The sequence below is a fragment of the Leptonychotes weddellii genome, chromosome 4, assembly GCF_054177405.1.
Source record: "Leptonychotes weddellii isolate Sample4059 chromosome 4, ASM5417740v2, whole genome shotgun sequence".
Lineage (NCBI taxonomy): Eukaryota > Metazoa > Chordata > Mammalia > Carnivora > Phocidae > Leptonychotes > Leptonychotes weddellii.
Window position 1 is genome coordinate 65457307 of NC_138372.1, and position 23931 is coordinate 65481237.

Consider the following 23931-nt stretch of genomic DNA (forward strand, 5'->3'; position numbering starts at 1 on the left):
ACGAGATTTTTCATTTCCTTAACCAATCTGAATTGAGTTTCTGTTAGTTGCAGCTAAAAGCAACTCATTTACTTATATAACAAAACTGAGAAGCAATATCCAAAGAGTCCATAACAATAGACCACATTACTAAAACTCATTAAGTTCTGATGTAGAAACAACTATTAAATGGAGGCTTTTCTTTCTCTAGAAATATACCATGACTTGCCATTCAACAAATTTACACAATATGTAAGGTGTTATTTTAACTGATAATACCTGGTATCATGGCTGATAAGAATGTTGATCAAATGCCCCTGGTGATACTAAAACCATCCTGTCTATAGAAAACAGCAGATTGTAAATAATAATTTGTAAAGCCAAAAGGAAGTATATATGTCTCAATTCTGTAGATAAAGCACAATTGTTACAGCTCCATATGTCAGAGTTGGAAGTTAATGTTCCAATACTCTCATCTCTGAACTAGTAATCAGATCTGGAGGACATGTCAATAGAAAGATTTGACAGAAATTCAGAAGGAAAACCAATGGAGCCAAAGTACCCAGGAGAGATAAAAACAGCTCGGAAGAAAACTGGGAAAGATCCCTCTCATTACCTAGAAATTTCTAGATATTCAAGGGTCCCTCTAGGAAACTGGACAGCTGCATGTAAATGAATGAAACTAGACTACTTTCTAACACCATACACAAAAATAAACTCAAAATGGATTAAAGACCTAAACATGAGATCTGAAACCATAAAAATCCTAGAAGATAACATAGCCAGTAATTTCTTTGACATCAGTCATAGTAACATTTTTCTAGATATGTCTCCTAAGGCAAGGGAAACAAAAGCAAAAACTATTGGTACTATACCAAAATAAAAAGTTTTTGCACATCAAAGGAAACCATTAATAAAACAAAAAGATAACCTACTGAATGGGAGAAGATATTTGCAAATGATATATCTCATAAGGGGTTAATATCCAAAATATATAAATAACTTATACAACTTAACACCAAAAAACCCAACAATTCAATTAAAAAATGGGCAAAGGAAACTGCTACAGCCACTCTGGAAAACAGTATGAGGTTCCTCAAAAAGTTAAAAATAGAACTCTATGATCCAGTAAGCGCACTACTAGGTATTTACCCAAAGAATGCAAAAATACTAATTCAGAGGGATCCATGCAGCATTTTCTACAATAGCCAAATTATGGAAACAGCAAGTATCCATTGATTGATGAATGAATAAAGAAGATGCGGTGTGTGTGTGTGTGTATGTGTGTGTGTGTATAATAAAATATTACTTAGCCATAAAAAAGAATGAAATCTTGCCATTTGCAATGACATGATGGAGCTAGAGAGTATAATGTTAAGCAAAATAAGTCATTCAGAGAAAGACAAATTCCATACAATTTCACTCATATATGGAATTTAAGAAACAAAATAAATTAACAAAGGGGAAAGAAAAAAAGAGAGAGAGAGGCCAACCAAGAAACAGACTCTTAACTATAGAGTACAAACTGATGGTTACCAGAGGGAAGGTGGGTTAAATAGGTGATGGGGATTAAGGAGTGCACTTGTGAGGGGCACTGGGTGATGTATTTCTAGGGCCTACAATAGTGCCAGGTGTGTTAAAGTGTTGAATCACTATATAGTACACTTGAAACTAATATTACACTGTATGTTAACTAACTGGAATTTAAGTAAAAACTTAAATTAAAAAAAATAAATAAAAAATGGGCAGAGGATCTGAATAGATATTTTTCCAAAGAAGACATACAGATGGCTAACAGATGCATTAAAAGATGCTTAACATCACTCATCATCAGGGAAATGCAAGTCAAAACCACAATGAGATATCACCTCACACTTGTTAGAATGGCTAAAATCAAGAAGACAAGAAATAACAGTGTTGGTGAAGATGTGGAGAAGAAGGGACCTTGTGCACTGTTGGTGGGAATGCAAACTGATGCAGTCACTGTGGAAAATAAGATGTATGTTCCTCAAAAAATTAAAAATAGAACTACCATATGATCCAATAATTTCACTATTGGGTATTTACCCAGGGAAAATTAAAACTTAACTCAAAAAGATACATGCACCCCTACGTTTACTGTAGGACTATTTACACTAGCCAAGGCATGGAAGCAGCCTAAGTGTCCATCAGTAGACTGCTGGATAAGGAAAATGTGGTACACACGCACACACACACACACACTGGAATATTACACGCCATAAAAAAGGATGAGATTGTGCTATCTGAGACAACATGGATGGACCCAGAGAGAATTGTGCTAAGTGAAATAAGTCAGACTGAAAAAGACAAATACCTATGATTCCACTCATAAATGGAATCTAAAAATATGAATTGAAAAAAAGCAGAATCAGAACTATAAATACAGAGAACAAACTGATGGTTGCAGACCAGAGGGGAATAGGGAATTGGGCAAAATGCGTGAAAGGAAGAGGGAAATATAGGCCTCCAGTCATGGGAATAAAAAGCAGAGCATAAGGAATATAGTCAGTGATACTGTAACAGTGATGTAATGGGACAGATGGTAGCTATACTAGTGGTAAACATAGTATAATGTATAAACTTGTCAAATCACTAAGTGGTACACATGAAACCAATGCAACATTGTGTGTCAACTATACTTAAAAAACAAAAAAACAAACATAAAACAGACAAAAGTCCAGAGGCCCCTCCATAAAGATGTCACAACAAGACAGTTTCCTGGAAGAAGACTGAAAGTAACATTTAGCTTTCTAAATGAAAAACAAGGCAGGGGCTCTGCTGGTCTTGTCACTCTCCTGACAGATAATGTACTAATTCAAGTGGCCCATTTCCTTGTTGACAATAATGACACAATACATGTACAGAGTGTCTAAGAGCCACTGACATTCTGTCTGCAGAGAACAAGTAGAAATATGCTTTGTCACCAAATACCAAATAAAAATAAATGTCAGCTGTTAAATTTGCAAAATTTAGTATGTTAAAAACTAGGGAACTGACAAGGTTCTAAAATTTTAAAGTAATTTTCCCAGAAGTCAAAAGCATAAAAATTAGCAGCACACACCACCCAAAATAAGCAGCAGACATAGAACTTGAAGTGCTCATAATTTTCTGTAAATTCAAAGAAGCTGTATGCTGCCATTTATAAAGGCAAACAGGTGTAAAGCACAACAAATATTTTGTATGTCCAGTACACAATTAATACCTTGTACACATTAAGCTGCCTTAAAAGCCTTCCAAGAGACCCCTGGGCGTACCCAATTGCAGGCTCTGGCTGGGTGAGATACGCCTTCTGTGCACTCCCATGTTTCCCAGGGCATTCTACTAACAAAAGATCTGACCACAACAGACTCTCCATATGTTTACTGAATGAATAGCTGAAAAATTCTGCACGTTACACAAAACTTCTAGAAATGTTATAATAAACTTATGCCTCACTTACAAATCTCTACTTTGTCTAGTCAAGGCATAGTCACAAGGTCGGGTAATCTCTTCTAGACAGCTCTTAACAGCATTTCAATGGTAAGCAGATTCATCTTTACTTCTAAAGACCTTCAAGGGAGAAAACTATCCTTGTCTATTTGTCACAATAATCATTAACTGCCAGTCTTATCTTTACCATCCTTAATAATTTCATTCATTTATCCAGTTATTCAATATCTATTCAACATTCTTTTTTAAATTTTATTTTATTATGTTATGTTAATCACCATACATTACATCATTAGTTTTTGATGTAGTGCTCCATGATTCATTGTTTGCAGATAACACCCAGTGCTCCATGCAGAACGTGCCCTCTTTAATACCCATCACCAGGTTAACCCATCCCCCTGCCCCCCCTCCCCTCTAGGACCCTCAGTTTGTTTCTCAGAGTCCACAGTCTTTCATGGTTCGTCTATTCAACATTCTTAACACACCTGGCACTACTGTGGGCCCTAGAAATACATCAGTGAAGAGAGAAGATCCTTGTGTATATTCTTGTGGGGAAATGGAGAGATAGACAGTAAATAATAGAAAAATATTAGGTAGTAGTAGGTACCATATAGAGAGTTAATTCAGGGGATGTGACATACAGGCATACCTCATTTTATGGTACTTTATTGCGCTTCGCATCTACTCCATTTTTTTTTTTTTAAATAAATTGAAGTCTTGTATCAACTCTGCATTAAGCAAGGTTATTAATGCCATTTTACCAATAGCATGTGTTCATTTTGTGTCTCAGGGTCACATTTTTGTAATTCCTGCAATACTTCAAACTTTTTCATTCTTTGTTATGGTGATCTGTGATCAGTGATCTTTGATGTCACTACTCTAATTGTTTTGGGGAGCCACAAACCACACCATATAAGATGACAAACTTAATCGATAAATGCTGTATGTATTCTGACTGTTCCACTGACCAGCTGTTTACCCATCTTTCCCCCTCTCCTCAGGCATCCCTACTTTCTGAGACACAATATTGAAATTAGACCAATTAATAATCCTACAAGGGCCTCTAAGTGTTCAAGTGAATGGCAGAGTCTCACTTTAAATCGAAAGCTAGAAATGATTAAGCTCAGTGAAGAAGGCATGTCAAAAGCCAAGTTAGGCAGAAAGCTAGGCATTTTGCACCAAACTGCTAAGTTGTAAACGCAAAGAAAAAGTTCTTGAAGGAAATTAAAAGTGTTACTCCAGTGAACACAAGTATGAAAAGAAAGCAGAACAGCCTTATTGCTGATATGGAGAAAGTGTTAGTGGCCTGGAAAGAAGACCAAACCAGCCACTACATTCCCTTAAGCCAAAGCCTAATTCAGAGCAAGGCCCTAGCTCTCTTCAATTCTATGAAGGCTGAGAGGGGTGAGGAAGCTGCAGAAGAAAATTTTGAAGCAGCAGATGTTGGTTCATGAAGTTTAAGGAAAGAAGCCATCTCTAAAACATAGTAGTGCAAGGTGAAGCAGCAAGTGCTGATGGAGAAGCTGCAGCAAGTTCTCCAGAAGACCTAGTTATGAGAATTAATGAAGGTGGCTACACTAAACAACAGATTTTTCAATGTAGATGCAACAGCCTTCTACTTGAAGAAGATGCTATCTAGGACTTTCTTAGCTAGAGAGGATTAGTCAATGCCTGGCTTCAAAGCTTCAAAGGACAGCCAGACTCTGTTGTTAGGGGCTAATGCAGTACCCCCTTAAAACCATCATTTTAAGTCAAAGCCAATGCTTACGCACCATTCTGAAAATCCTAGGGTTCTTAAGAATTATGATAAATCTATTAATGCTTTATTAATGTAACAATAAAACCTGGATGAGGGCACATCTGTTTAACACAAGGTTTACTGAATATTTTAAGCCCACTATTGAGACCTACAGCTCAGAAAAAAAGATTCCTTTAAAAAATTATTGCTTATGGGCGCCTGGGTGGCTCAGTTGGTTAAGCGACTGCCTTCGGCTCAGGTCATGATCCTGGAGTCCCGGGATCGAGTCCCGCATCGGACTCCTGGCTCGGCGGGGAGCCTGCTTCTCCCTCTGACCCTATCCCCTCTCATGCTGTTTCTCTCTCTCTCTATCAAATAAATAAATAAATAAAATCTTAAAAAAAAAAAAGAATCTGTTCTTTAAAAAAAAAAAAAAATTATTGCTTATGGACAATGCACCTGGTCATCCAGGAGCTCTGATGGAGGAGATGGACAATGAGATTAATATTGTTTACATGCCTGCTAATACAACATCCACTCTGTAGCCCATGGACCTACACGTAACTTTGACTTTCAGGTCTTACTATTTAAGAAATACATATATGTGCCAAAGATAGTGAAATACATATATGTGCCAAAGACAGTGATCCCTCTGATGGATCTGGGCAAAGTTTATTGAAAACCTTGGGAAAAGATTCACTATTTTAAATGTCATTAAGAACATTTGTGATTCATGGAAAGAGGTCAAAATATCAACATAAACAGGAATTTGGAAGACGTTGGTTCTAACTCTCATGGATTGACTTTGAGAGGTTCAAGATGTCAGTAAAGGAAGTAACCACAGATGTGGTGGAAACAGCAAGTGAACTAGAATTAGAAGTGAAGCCTGAACATGTGACTGAATGGCTGAAATTTCATGATAAAACTTGTATGGATAAGGAATTGCTTCTTATGAGAGAGCAAAGAAAGTGGTTTCTTGAGATGGAATCTACTCCTGGTGTAGGTGTTCTGAAGATTGTTGAAATGACAACAAAGGATATACAATGTTACACAAACTTAATTGATAAAGCAGTGGCAGGGTTTGAGAGGACTGACTCCAATTTTGAATGAAGTTCTGTCGGTAAAAGGCTATCAAACAGTATGACATGCTACAGAGAAATTACTGATGAAAGGAAGAGTCAATCAATGTGGAAAACGTCATCGTTGTCTTATTTTAAGAAATTACCACAGCCACCTCAACCTTCAGCAACCACTACCCTCATCAGTCAGCAGCCATCAACATTGAGGCAAGACGCTCCCCCAGCAAAAGGACTCACTGAAAGTTCAGAAGATGGTTAGCATTATTTTCTTAGCAATACTGTATTTTCCAATTACAGCATACATACTGTTTTTTACACATAATGCTATTGTGCACTTAATAGACTACAGTATAGTATAAACATAACTTTTATATGTTCTGGGAAACCAAAAAATTCAGTTGGCTCACTTCATTGTTGTAATGTAGAACTGAACATGCCGAACCGTATCTCTGAGGTGTGCCTCGAAAATGAGGGCTCGAATGGGAGGTCAGGAATAGCCTTTTGGAACACGTGACATATGTATGAGTCGACTGAAAGAACCAACTGTGTTGCCATCAGGGAGAAGAATGTTCCAACAAGAGCCAGTGCAAATGTCTTAAGGTGGGAACAAGATTAATTTGTTCAAGGAACAGAAAGACAGCCAGTATGGGGCTAAACAAACAGGGCAAGTGGTATGAGATGAATTGTCTCCCCTCCAATTTCATATGTTGAAGTCCTAACGCCCTGTATTTTGGAATGTGATTGAATTTGGAGATAAGGCCTTTAAAGAGGTAATTAAGTTAAAACGAGGCCATTAGCATGGGTCCTAATCCAATATGACTGGCATCCTTATGAAAAGAGATTAGGACAGAGACAGGTACTAAGGGAAGACCATGTAAAAACATAAGGGGAAGGTGGCTATCTGCAAACCAGAGGGAGGCTTCAGGAGAAACAACCCAGCCCACACCTTGATCTCAGATGTCTGGGCTCCAGAATTATAAGAAAATAAATTTCTATAGTTCAAGCCACCCAGTGTGTGGTACTTTGCTATGGCAGCTCTAGAAAATGAATACAGCAAGGTACTAGATAAAGCTGGGGATACAGGCAGAGGACAGACCATAAAAAACTTAGTAAATTAGCATCAGGGGTTTGAGTTTTAAGTGTTATCAGAAGCCACTGGGAATTTGAAGGAGGAGAATGACATAATCTAATTTACAAAGATAATTTTGGCTAGCTGCTTTGTGGAAAATGGACTGGAAGGCAAGAATGGAAGCAGAGAATTTAGCTAAGAGGCATTTGCAATAGTCCAAGCAAAAGATAATGGTGGCTTAGACAAAGGTGATGATAGTGGAGACAAAGAAAAAAAAAACTGGCAAAATTTGGGATGTGTTTTGAAGGAGAGTTGGCAGGACTTGGTGGTGGATTAGATGTGGGAGTGAAGGAAAGAAAACAATCAAGAATGACTTAGATTTTTGACTTGAGCAATTGGGTGGATGATAGCACTAATTCCTGATACAGAAAAGGCAGAGGAAAGGAACAAGTCTAGGGAGAAAATTCAAGAGTTCTGTTTTAGCCAAACAATGTGAAATGCCTTCTCAATATGGAGAGATCACCACATTTGAATATATTAACCTAGCCTTCTGGGGGTGTAGTCAGAACTGGAAGTAAGACATAAAACAAAGGGAAATTAGAACTATCTCAAACTGTGTTTTGCAGGAAGTGATGTGAGAAATCTGGCCTTGACAATTCCTCTTAACAACTGTATTCCAAGAAATAGATTCCTGGAGATATTTTTGAGGCATTCCTGTTGCACAGTATGGTGGCTGGTTGCAACAATGGAAGGAATAATCCCCCTTTGGCAGGAAAAGACTACTTAATGCACATGCATTATGATTGCACAGATACCACCAGGATAAAAGGTCTGGAAAAAAATAAATGGATTGTAATGAACTTTCTGGATGTAATAGGTACGTTAAGGCTTTAAGCGCTACTTACTGTCAAATGCCTGTGTGTTTTCTTGTTAGATTCAGTTTTGTGGAAGCTATAAAACATAGCAGTAGTATAAGATTTCATTCTTTCATAAACCATACATTTTGAAATTGTGATCACTTTGAACAGGAGACAGGGTGAAGTTCATTAAGCAGAGTTAGCAAGGCTATAGGAAGAACAACTTTCAAACACATTTTAGATCAATTAGTCCAAAATAATTTGTACCAAAGCACCATAGGACTAAATGGATGCTTGCTGTGCTAATTAAAACATTCTTACTCACTTATTCAAGTAGGTTTGCAAAGATCTCAATTTAGAAACCCTTCATTAGTACATCCTAAATGACTGTTGTGTGTGCTAAAAATGAATAAGGCTGCATATCTTTTAAAAATATTATACTTACTAATTTTTTACCAATTGAGACTTTCTTCACAACTGGTACAAGTTGGTACTTTTTTAACTGTACCACATCGCCCAGTGTTTGAACACAATATTTAGGATGGTTTCTGAAATGCTGGGATTATTTTTGGGGGGAATACTCCTTTTTTTTTTTCTCTCTAGTCCTAGACTTTTTTGTGTGTTGTGATTGCAGCCTTCATTAGAGATGGTTGTGACAGGCTGTGGTCACTGTTATGAGAGGATATAGTATTTCATTCTGAGAAGTTGCCTTCTGATTCCAGGCTGCAGCATGGCAAGTGATTTTGTAAATATTCACCCTTTGTCATATGTTCGAGCCTTTGCTTCTCCTAAAGCTTATTTAAAATATGGTAGTGAAAAACCACCAGCTGAATATTTGTATTCTTATAAATATTAAATACAGGCTCATTTCCAACTATAGTTGTATAAAATGGATAGTTTCAAGAAATTGTTCTTGTTTTTGACAGCTGTTCAAATTCTAACATAGTGGTAATAAAAATAGTGAGTAATTTCTCTTCTCTGTTATCGAATCTGGGTATCCTCAGCTGGACAGAGACTGGAACAGTTCGATAATATTTTCCTAATAGAAACATTCCAGTCAACGTTTTGCCAAGGAAAACTAATTATTGTCTAGCTGGTGAGTTTTGCCTTTCCCAAATAGTTTTAGAAAAATATGGTAACATTCTTGTCCTTACAGTTTTCTCTCTCTCTCTTTTTTTTTAAAGTTTATTTCTGTTTCCAATTTATCACTAAGTATTAACTAACTTTCAACTAAAACATTTATCTGAGGAAGCAACTAGTCCCTTCTATAACATGGAAGACACTTTGTAGCTGGCTTTGAGTAATTCTCAAAGTACAATAACCTTAATGTCATCTAGATTCTCTTATGAGGCAGTGCATGATGAAATTAGATTCTCCTAAATGTCATTGTCCCTATTTGTTGTCTTTTTCCTTGAACCAGGACTGGGCTGGCTAAGTTCCATTGTCTCTCAACCAGATTTACTATGGAGCAGATGCATTCCATTTCACAACAGGAATGTGCTTATTATAAAATGTACAAAGCTTATAGTCTAACAAAGCACACAATCTGTTGGCAAAAGCCACTTCGTTTAACAGTGGGTATAGTTTGTAAAATTTCTGAATGTATCTGAACTAAATTTAGTATCATATAAGTTAACACTCAAATCTTGAAATAAATATCAAGTGAACACAGTAATGCTTATGCTAAACACAGAGCTGAATGCATTTTAGTATTACACAAATATACTTCCTAAGTATTTCCTATTAACATATAGTCAGCCAGATTTTCTTTGCTTCAGTTTCTCTTGGATAGTACCTCAGGAACTTTGAAAAGTAGATTAACTCAGGTCTTCAGAGCACAATTTAACATACTGTCTCTTTAGTGATTAATGTCATTTAGTTTTTGTGCAGTGAAATGAAGTGTATCCTTATCAATACCCAGGGAGAAACTAAGAGGTATCTTTAAGAATAAGAAGAATATGGATAAATTTAGCTGTTAAAAAACTAGAGTGCAACATTTTTTAAAAAGTATGACTGTTGGGGCGCCTGGGTGGCTCAGATGGTTAAGTGTCTGCCTTCGGCTCAGGTCATGATCTCAGGGTCCTGGGATCGAGTCCCGCATCGGGCTCCCTGCTTGGCGGGGAGCCTGCTTCTCCCTCTCCCTCTACTGTTCTCCCTGCTTGTGCTCTCTCGCTCTCTCTGTCAAATAAATAAATAAAAATCTTTAAAAAAATAAAAATAAAAATAAAAAGTATGACTGTTAACAAAGATTCAAAGGAAATGTGCACAAATGAAAAGAGCTATGGTTGGTCAGTGGATAATAACTGTTGTGTCACTGATGGAAAAAGTTGAGAAATACCTGAACATTTAAAACTTCATCTACTACCTACGACTATAGTAACCACTCCCAAGGCAGATCTATGCACAGAAGACATGGCTTGTTAATGCATGCTTTCTACTATTCTAAACATTCAAATACTGATGTGTCTCTGGGTACGGAAGAATGGACCACTTGTGGCCACATTGTAAGAGTCTTTTTCACTTCAGTTACCAGCCTCTGGTTCACCTGTGTTCACTCCATTTAGGCTTTCACTGTGGGGATGCCCTTGCTTCTGTGGGCTATACCCTTGGACTGGACTTGAAACAGCCCCAGCCCAGCTTTTGCTCCTGCATTTCTAGTCCACGCAAATACCTCCACAAACTCTGGCAGTGTGTCTGTCCCCAACAAAGTGGCACTCTTCTGGCTCTGTATCTAAGCCATTAGTCACCCAGTTTCTTGCTCTTCAGATCTCCTAGACTAGTGCCCAGGGCACTTCCCAGCTGCAGGGAATATTTATCAACTCTCTGAGAGGTCTCTGTATAACCCACTCTCCCTAGACTTGAGATGAAAAAGGCAGCACATCCCATTCCATACATTCAATGCAGAAAAATTAGAAAGTACAGATCAGTAAAAATAAAACCATTAAAAACTTTGTAATCCCAATACCATTTATAGACCACTACTAATAATCTGTCACATAAACTTCCAAAATTTCCTACTGTGTTTATGGAAATGTTCTTCTGCTCATGCTGTTATTAATTTACACTGTAAGTACCCACATTCCATATTTAAATAAAATATGGGGCACTGTTATAAGGTAATTTAAGAATGAATTCACACTTTAAATGGAGATTGCTTTACAATGGGTTTCTTCAAAAATTATCTCCTGAAAACAGTCTTTTGTTGTAAGATAGTGCCAGATATAATTAGTAAAGCTCCTTGTATTGAATTTCAGAATACTTCAATAATTTTATCCCCAAGCAAAGATTCAGATTTTTATAGTGGTAACACAGCTTTATAAAACATTTAAATATTTAAAGAAATACTTCAGGACTGATCAGATATGTGTTAAAATTTGAGGATACAAATCTATGTCACAATTCATAGAGGTTTTCTTCTCTAAATATACATGAATCAGATAGGAGAAAGGAGAAAAAAAAGGAAATATTTAGCTGCCAAAAAATAATCTGTTCTGAGACATTAGTAAAGATTTTCTTCTGCGATGATATGAGGTTTAAGTCTTGAACCAATTGCTGGGAAAGTAACTGTACAACTGCAAAATAATTATTAAATTTTAGACCAGAAAGAGGTTCTCTGTTCTTTGTGGATATGCAGAGCAGACCCAGAATGCACCTAGTGAATCCAGGTCCTCAGTATGTTGAAGACACCTGATATCCCATAACACCCGGCGAGGCTGCCAACTACTTGTTCACACGGACTACATGCCATGGAATCTATTTTATGTCTCAAAAGGATTTAAAATTCATGAAGCTTGTTGAAAGCTCAACTGTCACATTCAACTCATTCCAAAGTGTATGGGAAAAAGAGCAGAGCAGACATTTCAACTGAAGCTATTATTGTGCTTGAATAACCATATTCCATTAAATTGCTAATAAACCTACTAGAAGATGTTGATCACATCAACCATACAGTTGCATTCCTTTCCTTTATACCAACTTGCTCAATTTCGTTTTATGCAGTATTACTCTTTCTGTGCCCTTTATTCCAAGGTTGCCCAGGATTCAAAGCACTTATTCAGTAAGTTTGTAATCCAGTTTAGTGTGCTATTAACAGAATTCTTTAGAGAAGATCATGGAAAAAGAAAAACTTATTTTTGGGTCAGTGACCAATTTTAAAGGAAACACATACTAAACCAGTTTAAAGGAAAAGGTCAGGATCCATGAGGTATTAAGGAAAGAAGAAAAAGAAAAAACATTCATTTCCACAATTTTCCGACATTCCTTAAAAATAAAAACAAGCCTAAGTATGGAATGGCAAGACCTGGTTCCCCGTGCTGTGGTGAACAATACTGCCATTCATAGGAAGTTAGAAAGCAGGAGTTTTTCCTCAACACCAGGGAAGTTTTGGCTTCCCTTCCCTTTATTTATTCTGAGGTTCAAAACTGAACCCTATAAATCTTGAGGTAGTCTCTCAGAACAAATAATAATATAAGATGTATTAAATGCTTCCAAGTTTGCTTCTTACTAGCATAACGAATTAACTCTCTCTCCATTACAAATAGCATATTAAGCCACTGTGGTGTTAGTGTTAAATACTGAAAATAGACAAAGCTGAATATAGATCCTACAGAATTAGGCATTTTTAAAGAACTAATACAACGATCTCAGTAAGTCTATCTGATGACTGAGTTAAATAGTTTCGCCCTCACTTAAAGATTAATTGAAAATATATGATGGAAAAAAATCGAAGTTAAGGGAACAAATGTTATAATTTTAAAATTCTTTTATTAAACAGGAAACAATTTGTTTTCCTGTAATTTTTTTTCTATTCATTATATATATCTAAGAGCCTTAGAAGAAAGGATATGTATCCCCAAGCACAGGGTACCTAATATTTGCCTCTAACTAGTTATCCAATGGATAGAGTTGGGGTATCATTTCTTTCCATAAGGCAACTGGCCAGTATCAGAATGTTTGGGCTTTTTTCACTAGTAAAGTCAAGCTGAATAAAAGTAAAATTTATTTTCTGGATTATTTTATGATTATGAAAATATTTGTATCTTTTTACCTTTTTTTTTTTAAAGATTTATTTATTTATTTGAGAGAGAGAGAGTGCTTGCAAGAGTGGGGGCAGGCAGAGGGAGAGAGAGAATCTTGAAGCAGACTCCCCACTGAGTGCAGAGCCCAGACATGTTGAGGGGCTCCCAGGGCTGGATGCCAGGACCCAGAGATCATGACCTAAGCCGAAATCAAGAGTCGGCCACTTAAACCTACTGAGCCACCCTCTATCTTTTTAGAGTGACCAAGATTAGGTGAAGTGAAAGAGTTTTTCCTACAGATTCCTCTCTCAAACACCTTAGTGAGAACACATAAAAACCAATTCTACATCATGCACAAAGCTGTGGTAGAGAGGAATTAAATGTTAAAGCAGCAATGTCATTCAACAAAAATAAAGATGAGTAACAGCTCAATATAAAAAGCTGTGAAATTACAGTAATTTCACAACCCATCAGAAACAGCAAAACACACCATTACTTAAACAAATATTTATTGATCACCTAATAGATGTCAAAGCTAGATGCAGATATATGTGTGATAAATTTCTGAGCTGGAGAATTAAATGAAAAGAAACGAGCACATGATATAACTCACGGAATCATGGAATATTAAAATCAGAAGAGATCGGGACTCCTGGGTGGCTCAGTCGATTAGGTGTCTGCCTTCCACTCAGGTCATGATCCCAGGGTCCTGGGATCGAGTACCATATCGGGCTCCTTGCTTGGCAGGGAGCCTGCTTCTTCTTCTGCCTGCCGCTCCCCCTGCTGTGCTCTGTCCCTTTCCCTAAGTAAATAAATAAAATCTTAAAAAACAAATCAGAAGAGACCTTAGCAATCATAGAGATCAGGGAACCAAGTCCCATTAGCTTTAAGTAACTTTGCTCAGTCACAGGGGCTAAAGCAGGACTTAGAACCCAAGGCCCATATTTACACTATAACAAGACTCCTGACTCAGTAAAAATATATATTTTTTACAGATTTTATTTATTTATTTGCCAGAGAGAAAGAGAGAGCACAAGCAGAGGGAGCGGCAGGCAGAGGGAGAGGCAGACTCCCTGCTAAGCAGGGAACCTGATGTGGGACTTGATCCCAGGACCCTGGGATTATGACCCGAGCCGAAGGCAGACGCTTAACTGACTGAGCCACCCAGACATCCCAGTCAAATGTTTTTAAGACAAAAAACCAGTGTTAAGACTACTAATATAAAATCATTTCTACTTAAACAGCTTTAAAATAATATATAATTATATATACATAAAAACTTAAATTACCTTCTTGGACTCAAGTACAAATTACCAGATTTCATTTATAAAGTTTTCATATTAGCTGGAATTTCAGTTTTCATAGCATGAAATGAGGAAGCATCTGCCATCTGATGAAACCAAAGATCACAGAATAGATGTGGCTTGGCACTGGAAGACAAGAGTGGGGACCATGGCCCTCTGTGACATTATCCAGGCAGGCACATTTTTGGACGTTTCCACACAATGCACAGTTAGTGGCCCAGGTGTTTTTCAACTGTTTTTCAACTGATAAGAAAAAATTTTAAATCAAAGCCATTCACAATGTTTGCCAGATTTTCCCTAAATGGTTCCTTTGCAAGGCAAAACATAATTCCCTCTCTGCCAATATACACCCACAATACATACACACCCATGTACAATAAGGCTTTTGAGTAAACTGAGAATTGAAGATTTGGTTTCCTAAATAAGTTGAAAACCTCACTTCCTCTTCATTAACATCTAAAGCCCTAACTGCATGAAAAATTGGAAAATACATAGTATAAACTGTGACACAGTTATTGTATTTGATTCCTCATCTGATAGCTGAACACTTTGAAAATATATCTAAAGTGAATAGTAAACATGTGTCATATGAAAAAAGTTTTTGACATGAATATGAGATAATAAAGTAATTTGGGCTGACTTTTACAGGTGACTTATTGGACTCCATCTTATTATTTCAGCCATATTCCACATATTGCATTTTACAAAGGACATAAGTGAAAAATGATTTTGTTCAATACATATGGGTGGGTGTCAAATTTTGCAAAGCAGAAAGGGATAGAAGAAGTTAACTAGGGTGAAGAAAATCTCCCCTATTAAAGGCAAGATTGTAGAGGAGGTATAAGCTATTAAGAGGGAGTCCTTTGGTATCTTCTCCTTCAAGCTCTTCCTTCATAAGCTTTCCCCCAAATGTGCCACATGCAAAACTTAGCTTTGTTTAGGTGCTTAGCATGTTTCTATTGATAAAAATTTCTAGTAACCTAATGGGAAGAGGATTGCATTCTGCTCTAGAAGGCTTATCAAAAAACAGCAGATTAACACCCTGCCTACGGAGACTGGGATACTTTTTAACAAGTGAAAATCCTGGCAAATGAAATACCCTATTCTTACAGATGAAGTAAGCATCCAGACAATTGTTCTGTGACATCACTAAGCCCAGCATAACAGGAGAAGGCTCCACACATTTACCAGAAACCCTGCAGAAAATTTACGGTGACAGGTAAATAGAAAAGACACTAGACTAATGCACAGTTGAAATTCTAAATTAAAAAAAAACTTCCAGGAGTGCCTGGGTGGCTCAGTCAGTTAAGCGTCTGCCTTCGGCTCAGGTCATGATCCCAGGGTCCTGGGATTGAGCCCTACATCGGGCTCCCTGCTCAGCGGGGAGTCTGCTTCTCCCTCTCCTTCCGCCTGCTGCTCCCCCTGCTTGTGGTCTCTCTCTGTCTAATAAAGGAATAAAGTCTTAAAAAAAAATCTCCAGAGGCAAATTTCAAAAAGCTTTTTACCTTTACCATGTCTAAATTTCTAATGTGCTTTAAATGCAAAAATATGTCTTAGGGACACACAGGTACTTAAAAATATGATGAACATCATTGATTGCTCCATTATCTGTGAATAAATTATTTCCCTTATGGTTTTATCTGTGACAAATTTTACTTTTAGTCTCAACACAATCATTCAATGGTAAGAGCTATAAGGGGCCTTATAGAGAATTACCTAATAATCCCTTGTTTTCACAGATGAAAAACTGAGGTCCGGTTGAATCCCTTGTTCAAAGTTACTGGCTGGTTAAGTGTTCAGAGCTATATCTCCTGTCACCCAGATCAACGGGCAGTGCTCTTTCCTCACGTCCTTGGTACCATCCTCCCACCAATAATGGTCACAATAGCTATATTCAAAGATGGTGCCATTCTAATGTTCCTCCTAGATGACTTCCTATTCAAGCTTCCTAACAAATCCATGACGTATGTACTATTTTCACCACCATTCTCCACAAAAGGAACCTGAGGCACTGAGAGCTTAAGTAACTTTGGCAAGAGTCTGCCTCCAGAACCACACCACACCCTCATTCTTAACCATTACATTACGGTTGACTTTTCTTGTTGGAGAGCATTTTTGTACTCTATATTCAACATGCTTTAAGTTGAACTCACCTTTCTCTAAAACCTGCTGACATCCTTACTTTTGAACTCTGTTAAAGTCATCCTTGTCCTCTTCGTCATTAAGCCTGAAAACTTGGAGTATTCTTTGACTCCTCCCTAATTCCTCCCCCTTCTCCACATTTCTACCATTGGAAAGGCTCTTGAACCCACATACATTGCAATTTCCTAAAGGTGGCCTCATTCCCTGCTGTCTGAACAATTACAAAGCCTCCTTACTGGTCTCTTCTTAATGGTCTTTTCTTCTGCATACACACTGTAGCCAGAGCCATTCTCCTAAAACAACAGAAATCATATTGGTTTAAAAACTGAAGCTTAGGGGGGCCTGGTTAGCTCAGTTGGTGGAGCATGTGACTCGATCTCAGGGTCATGAGTTTGGGCCCCATGTTGAGCATAGAACTTACATGAAAACAACAACAACAACAAAAACCCCCAAGAAAACCTAAGCTTACCTAACATTCATATTGGAAATTTTCTTCTAAATGTATAAAGTTTTTGTTTTTCACAAATTACTCCTTGAAACCTTATTCAGTTGTGTGAAGGTGATATTTTCCCTATTTCAAAGATGATGATGAACCAGGCCCCATGACATTAAGTAATATGCAGTAGACAATTTTTAAAACTACAAACTGTTATATATAAATTATTTTATTTTCCTATAACTGAACATACTTTCTAGAGACAGAAAACAATCCAGGTAAATGTAGTTAAATCTAATTTCTCAATCGTTTAAAAGTTAAACTAAGTTAAATTCAGGTCCTTCCTTTTCTTTTCCACCTCTTTCTTTCTAGGTGACATTCACACTGTGCATTTACAGAGAATTCTGTGCTGGAATATTCCAGGATATACAATCATCTCATCATGGTCCTAGATTCTTGGTCACTGGCACTGTCATAGCTGATATGGTCATACTCTCACTGGTCACTGATGACATTGTTCATGTTGACTTCTCTAGCCATACATTCTGGTTCTGACTGTAAGATCCCTATGCACTATTGACTCTCTCCTTTGTCTATCTTGTGTGTGTGTGCAGGCACACACACGCACATTTTGAGATCTCTCCATTCTAGCTGGTAGGAATACAAACTATTCCCAACTATTTTAAGTTCCAGGATTTTTTGGGCCTATTTTCTACTGGTTCTCTCTCCAGTCTTAAGTAGTTGCTTTTATGCATGCACAAATAAATTTATAGCCAAAGACTGAAGGAACAATTCTGCATATGTCTAGAATGCTCTCTTCATGAAGCACCCTCATCTCCTGTATTCTGTCCTGAAATTCTTTTTTTTTTTTTAAGATTTTATTTATTTATTCATGAGAGAGAGAGAGAGAGGCAGAGGGAGAAGGAGACTTCCCGCAGAGCGGGGAGCCCGATGCGGGACTCGATCCCAGGACGCCGGGATCATGACCTGAGCCGAAGGCAGACGCTTAACCATCTGAGCCACCCAGGCGCCCTATGTCCTGAAATTCTTGACCTCCCCAAACTCTCATTTTTGTCCTCTGAACTCAGCAAGACCACTGAGCTCTGTTCTGTTCCCCTTCTCTCCTATGTGAAAGAATTGGAGAGCCTGGAAACAGACTCCAGACAGTGAGTTGAGGCAAGTATAGATCACACTTCATTTGTGTCCTTTCCCTCAGGGATCACAGTCCCATACTTCCTCTTCTACACTGAAAACCAGGGTTTCACATAATTGGTCCAGTTTTCTAACTGTTCACAACAAAAGGGAATTTCCTGTAGGCTTTCATGGCTAGAAGTAAAAGGCTCAAGCTTGTACACTCAAACATTGTAACTTTATTTTCCTAACGACCTCTGTGACAACATTCTTCAATTTCTCCTAATTCAAGTGATTGTTTTTTCTCATTAAAACAGTGAGGGCCAACATACTCCCCTTTAACAAATAAATGGATGGTCTAGAAAATACTTCCATAAGAACAAGTATGATTCTTGATGATTTTGGTGACAATGGTATGAAAGGGAGCAGACAGTAAGTGTGTTAAAAACTCCTTGAGGATTTATTTAAATGTTATTTAAAATGCTATGCCCTGATATAGCTATTAACTCTAATAGAGCTTGGAAGCTAATTAAGAAGGCCATTTGTAACTACACAGCACTGTGCTTCTGGACTGTGTTTAGGAGATGAACCTGTAGCAAAGAGATTAATAAGAAAATTTAGCCATTATATTAAAATTAACAGAGATCCAGAAGCACAATTCATAATTGCTGCTGATTCTTCTCCTCTGCAATATCTACTTAAGCTGCTGTATAAGAGAGCCTCGGCAGACCAGAGTGCCTTTGCTGAAGGAGTCAAAACCACTGGCATAGAGCAGGGCAGCTGAAAACATTGATCCACAGCTATACCCAGGGAGCTTTCCTAACTTGAAGCAAAAACAAATTCAGAACGGCCTGGGAAAAAATACTGAATTTTAGGCCTGGTGAAGAAAACCAGGAACATCTTAGAAGAAAATAAATAATAAATAGGTATTAAATATAATTTTAATGATGGGTATTCTTTAATAATTTGCTTTTAGGAGGACTATCTCATTTTAAAACACACTTTAAAAAAAAGATTTTATTTATTTATTTATTTTATAGAGAGATAGACAGAGCACGAGCAGGGGGAGGGGCAGAGGGAGATGGAGAGAGAGAATCTCCAGCAGACTCCCAGCTGAGCACGGAGCCTGGCATGGAGCTTGATCTCAGGACCCTGAGATCATGACCTGAGTTGAAATCAGGAGTCAGACACTTAATCTACTGAGCCACCCAGATGCCCCTTAAGACACACTTTAAAAGAATATTATCAAGTTTGGAAAATGTGCCATTTTCTTCTTCAAATCATTTTACCCTGGGAAACTCATATGTTTGGATTGCAAGGCCTTACCTGATACAGTTTAGCCAGCAGTCAGGCCAGCCTCTCAAGGAGGTGGGCCAGGAGAGTCACTGAGTCCATAGACACTGGAATCTGCCAGACTTCATTTTGAGCATAAAATCAGCCATTTAATAGGAGTGTGACCCTGAGATAATCCTCAACCTCTCCAAATCTTGGTCCCTTAACTTAACCTGCCCAACTTTTGGATCTTTTTAAAGTGGAGATTATAATAGTAACTATCTCCTAGGGTTGAGGGGATGATCAAATGAAATAATGCATGTAAAAGCTTTAGGACAAAGCCTGGAACATAGCAAACAATTTTAGCTATTGTTACTGTTGCTACTATTGTTAAGAAAAAAAACCCAAACTGCCTCTTGAACATTAGCTTTGTAAATACAAGTTTTATAAAGAGTAAATGTCATAAACTATGAGGCTATAGAAATAATCTGAATGGTTGAATGAAAAGTAATTATCTAATTTTACCCCATCTTTACTGTTTTCCCTAAGAAATGAAACTGGAAGGATGGTGGAAGGGGATAACATATTTAATTTGTCTCACTTTCCCCCTCCCCGCCCCCCCCATTTCTAAATGTGTTGTCCAGAATCATTTGGTCCCTTAGTAAACTATAAAATTACATTTTATATTAAAACTCATGAAAATCTCACTCTAAGAATCCGTAGGCATCTCCTCTTTAACTTAGCTGGATGTGGCATTCAGGAAGGTCCTGCTCAGACATACTACCACTCTAGGACAATCAACGGCTCTCTGAACAAAATGAGAAAAAACAAGAAAGTGTCACCTTCGCTGTGCTCCTGATGAAGCTATTTTTATCTGCTTTCAATGTGGAATATTTGGTCTCCTGACTGATAGATGGCTTCTCTGTTAAGGTCCCAGGATTCACTAAAAAGAGTTGAGATAACCCCTGAGAGGTTGTACAGAAAAATGCTTAAGTTCACAAGCTTTGGAATTGAACAACTCCATTCAAATCCTTGTTCTGATAGTTGCTGATTGATTGGTCAAGTTACTTATACTCTGAGCTTCGTTTTCCTCATTTATAAAATGGACATTAGAAGTGGCTTTTACCGGACAGGGTTGTTGTGAAGAATAAAATGGTATATGTAAAGCACTTAGCATGGTGCCCTACTCACAGTAAATGTTCACTGAGTATTACTTACTTACTATCTGTTAAATTTTAGCCTGGGGGTCCAGATAATCCACACAAGAAACTCAGGACACGGACTACATGCCACTTCCCTCGCTACCGATTAACTCACCCACTGAACAGACGTGTGCTGAGTGGCTGATGCTGTGAGGCCCTGTGCTCAATTCTTTCCTTCACTGAAATCCTTTGTCATGAGGGGCTTTCCCGGAGACTGTGAGGGCAGCATCTCTGCTCTCGTGCTAATGGCTACATCACCCTGGGACCTGGTGCAAGACCTACCACATAGGAGATGCGACAAGTTGGGTTGTTTCTTTTTGAATGAAGATATAAGCAAAGGACGAATGAATGAATGGCACGATACAAGGATGATTAAAATGAACTCTCTGATCTCAGAGAACTTGTGTTCTAGCTGAAGTTGAAATTAGCCCTCCAAAAGGAAAATGAAAGCAGGAAGGACTTAAGGAGGGTATTTCAGGTAGTAGGATCACCATGAGTAAAATACTGAAAATTTCTTTATTTTTTAAGATTTTTATTAATTTATTTGAGAGAGAGAGCACAAGCGGGGGTAGGGGGAGCAGAGGGAAAAGCAGAAGGAGAGGGAGAAGCAGACCCTCTGCTGAGCAGGGAGCCCAACATGGGGCTTGATCCCAAGACCCTGAGATCATGACCTGAGCCTCAGGCAGATGCTTAACCAACTGAGCCACCTAGGCGCCCCGCCCCTTTTCTTAAATACTGAAAATTTCTATTATACTTACGCTAGTATAGTCCAGCAATAATGGCAAAAGAGTGTGTAATCAAACTTGACATTTCTAGAAGACCTTTTAACTTTCAACAAAAAAAGCCCCCACAGAAATATATTTATTACTTATCATAGAAAAAAGAAACTCTAGTCAATTTTATATCTGAAGTCAAAGGAGAAAAGAGAATATGCTGTCACATACTGTTCTATGTCCAGTCAAGCCTAATCCTGTCTCAGTGTCCTTGCCTTATTTGCCAGTGGTTAGGAGTACCAATTACTACCCACTCCTCTTCTCCATCCTACAGCTAATTAGGAAGAGACAAAGGCAGAATGGGGATCAGATATCAGCTTTATCCAGGGTCCCCTGGCAAGGTCTCCTACCTACCTTCCAGTCAGAACTGAACACAACCTGATCCATGAGCTGGGCTGATGTCATTTTAAAACCCAATCACACCATTCTTCACCCCACCCACCTGTCCCAAGGCATTCCCCAAGGAAATAGGAAACACAGGGGAATGCTTGGCTGAGCAAAGAGATAAAGGGGGAACCCACTTCCTACTTTAAGCAAAATGACCTGTGAATCTACTAAAATATGTGGCTGACCAACATGACTAGCAACTTACTACCATGGATCAGAGGACCAGAATGTTTCAGTGCAATGGACTCCTTTAAGAAAACATGAGGAAAAGAAATAAAGAGTCCCTGCATCCCCTACTCCATGTGCAACTTTTTATTTGGGAGAGAGAGGATGTTATACCATATTTGGATGAAATAGATCCTTGTTCTTCTGCTATAGATAGCAGAAAGCCAAGCTTCCTGATTTGGTTTATTTTATCTCTAACTAAGAATGGCCTGATACGACAAACTTACAGCCTATAATAACTAAAAAAGCAAAAAACCAAACCAAACCAAACCAAAAAAAAAAAACAAAAAAAAACCCCAAAACAAAACAAAACAAAAAACTCCAGAAACAAAACCAAAACCAAAACAAAACAAAAGTACTATAACTCAAATATCCTAAAACCAAACTGATTCCATTGTTTATATATCTTATAAGTATAATCTGGGAGGAATTAAATCATTTAGTTGCCTGAGCGTGCAGTTTTCATCTTGGAGACAATGCAAGAAAACAGTATTACCCAAGTTCAATACATGTTTAATCCATGTTTTTTTGAGATGTCATAAGGAGTGCAGATAGAGGACCTCGCATTTTTTTGAGATTGCACCTATGTCAGCCCTCTTAAAGAAACAAAACTGTGGAGTTGTGAAGGTCCACTTTTGTTTGTTATTTTTGTTGTTGTTGTTGTTGTTGTTTGGTCCATGTACCTGAGTAGACCTGCAAATTTTTGCTTAGGAAAATCTTGGCTTTGTTTTGCTATGTCTGCTACTTTTTCATAACAAAATCATGAGCTCATTGGCACAATTTATTAAAAACAATCAGGGAGAACTGTCTGAAGAACACACAGTCTACTCTTCCAGAAATTCTAAAATGTACACCTGAATTAAAAGAGTTCATCTACTGTAATACTGAATTCAATGAGTTGCACCTACTATAGAAATGTGATAGATGATGCTATTTATATCATCACACTACGGCCACATGGGGCCCCAAGAAGAACTTCTGAGCTTAGTGGTAAGAATACTGTTCCTTCTTAGTAACTGATTTGCCTGTATCTTTGGGTCGTCACAGACTGAAACATCTACCAGGTCCACCTCTTACTGTTGGCAGTAGAAAGCTTAGAGTGGAATTTGTGACCCATCTGCAATAGTGGCTAGATCATGCCTATCATTAACCGCATTCCTGGCTCTTCCTGATGGTAATTATTCTTATTTTCTTCCTTTCTCCATATTTTGATTGATTCTGCCTTGTATTTTATATACCCTACTAAGCTGTCTTCTCTCCCTTCTGCAGCATGATGATGCATAAATGGAAAACATATAAAAATGTAAGCAGAGATATCATCCACATGCACAATGTGATTACACTCTTCAAAGACCTGGTAAGCAAATATCTGAGATTTCTAAAGCTTTATCTATACAATTCTAGAACAATGGGCTGAAAAGTGAACACTTCTAAGTACACTAGCTTGACACTCTTTCATCAGTAAATTCTGATGCTATGTAGAAACTGCCTTTGAATATTAAGAGTAGCTATGATAATATACTGTGTTGATACAGTTTAACAATAAAAAGACAGAAATGTTCCCTTTTTCCACGAGCCTAGAGCTCCTAAGAGAAGGGAGACTACTGTGAAAACTTGAAATTCATTAAAAGTGAAATCTTCCATTCCTGACAACTTCTTTTTATTTGGATTTATTCACTTTCCAGGGGGCAGAAAAGAACAACAAAATATAACCAAAATATTAAAGACAGTTTTAACAGCATATACCAGAAGAGCATGGTTCATATTTACCTTAAGGAAAAAGGTTCCAATGAGGCCGAAATATAATTTTACTTTGAATTTTAAGAGAAGCAGCTTTTGAGCTATTTTAAAATTCCTTTCATTTAAGCA

The 23931-nt window shown here is 37.7% G+C and overlaps 1 protein-coding gene across 4 annotated transcripts in view; it reads right to left on the reverse strand.

Annotated features, from left to right (window-relative positions):
• DDAH1 (dimethylarginine dimethylaminohydrolase 1) overlaps positions 1-23931 on the reverse strand; it is a 123060-nt gene that overhangs the window by 48609 nt on the left and 50520 nt on the right. The window contains exon 2 of one of the 4 annotated variants that reach the window (XM_081818693.1): positions 20184-20283. The exons of the other annotated variants lie outside the window; for them this stretch is intronic. Within the exon in view, the coding sequence (XP_081674819.1) occupies positions 20184-20231 (48 nt within the window). The 5' untranslated portion in view covers positions 20232-20283. The remainder of the gene's footprint in view (positions 1-20183; positions 20284-23931) is intronic. 4 annotated transcript variants of the gene reach the window in all.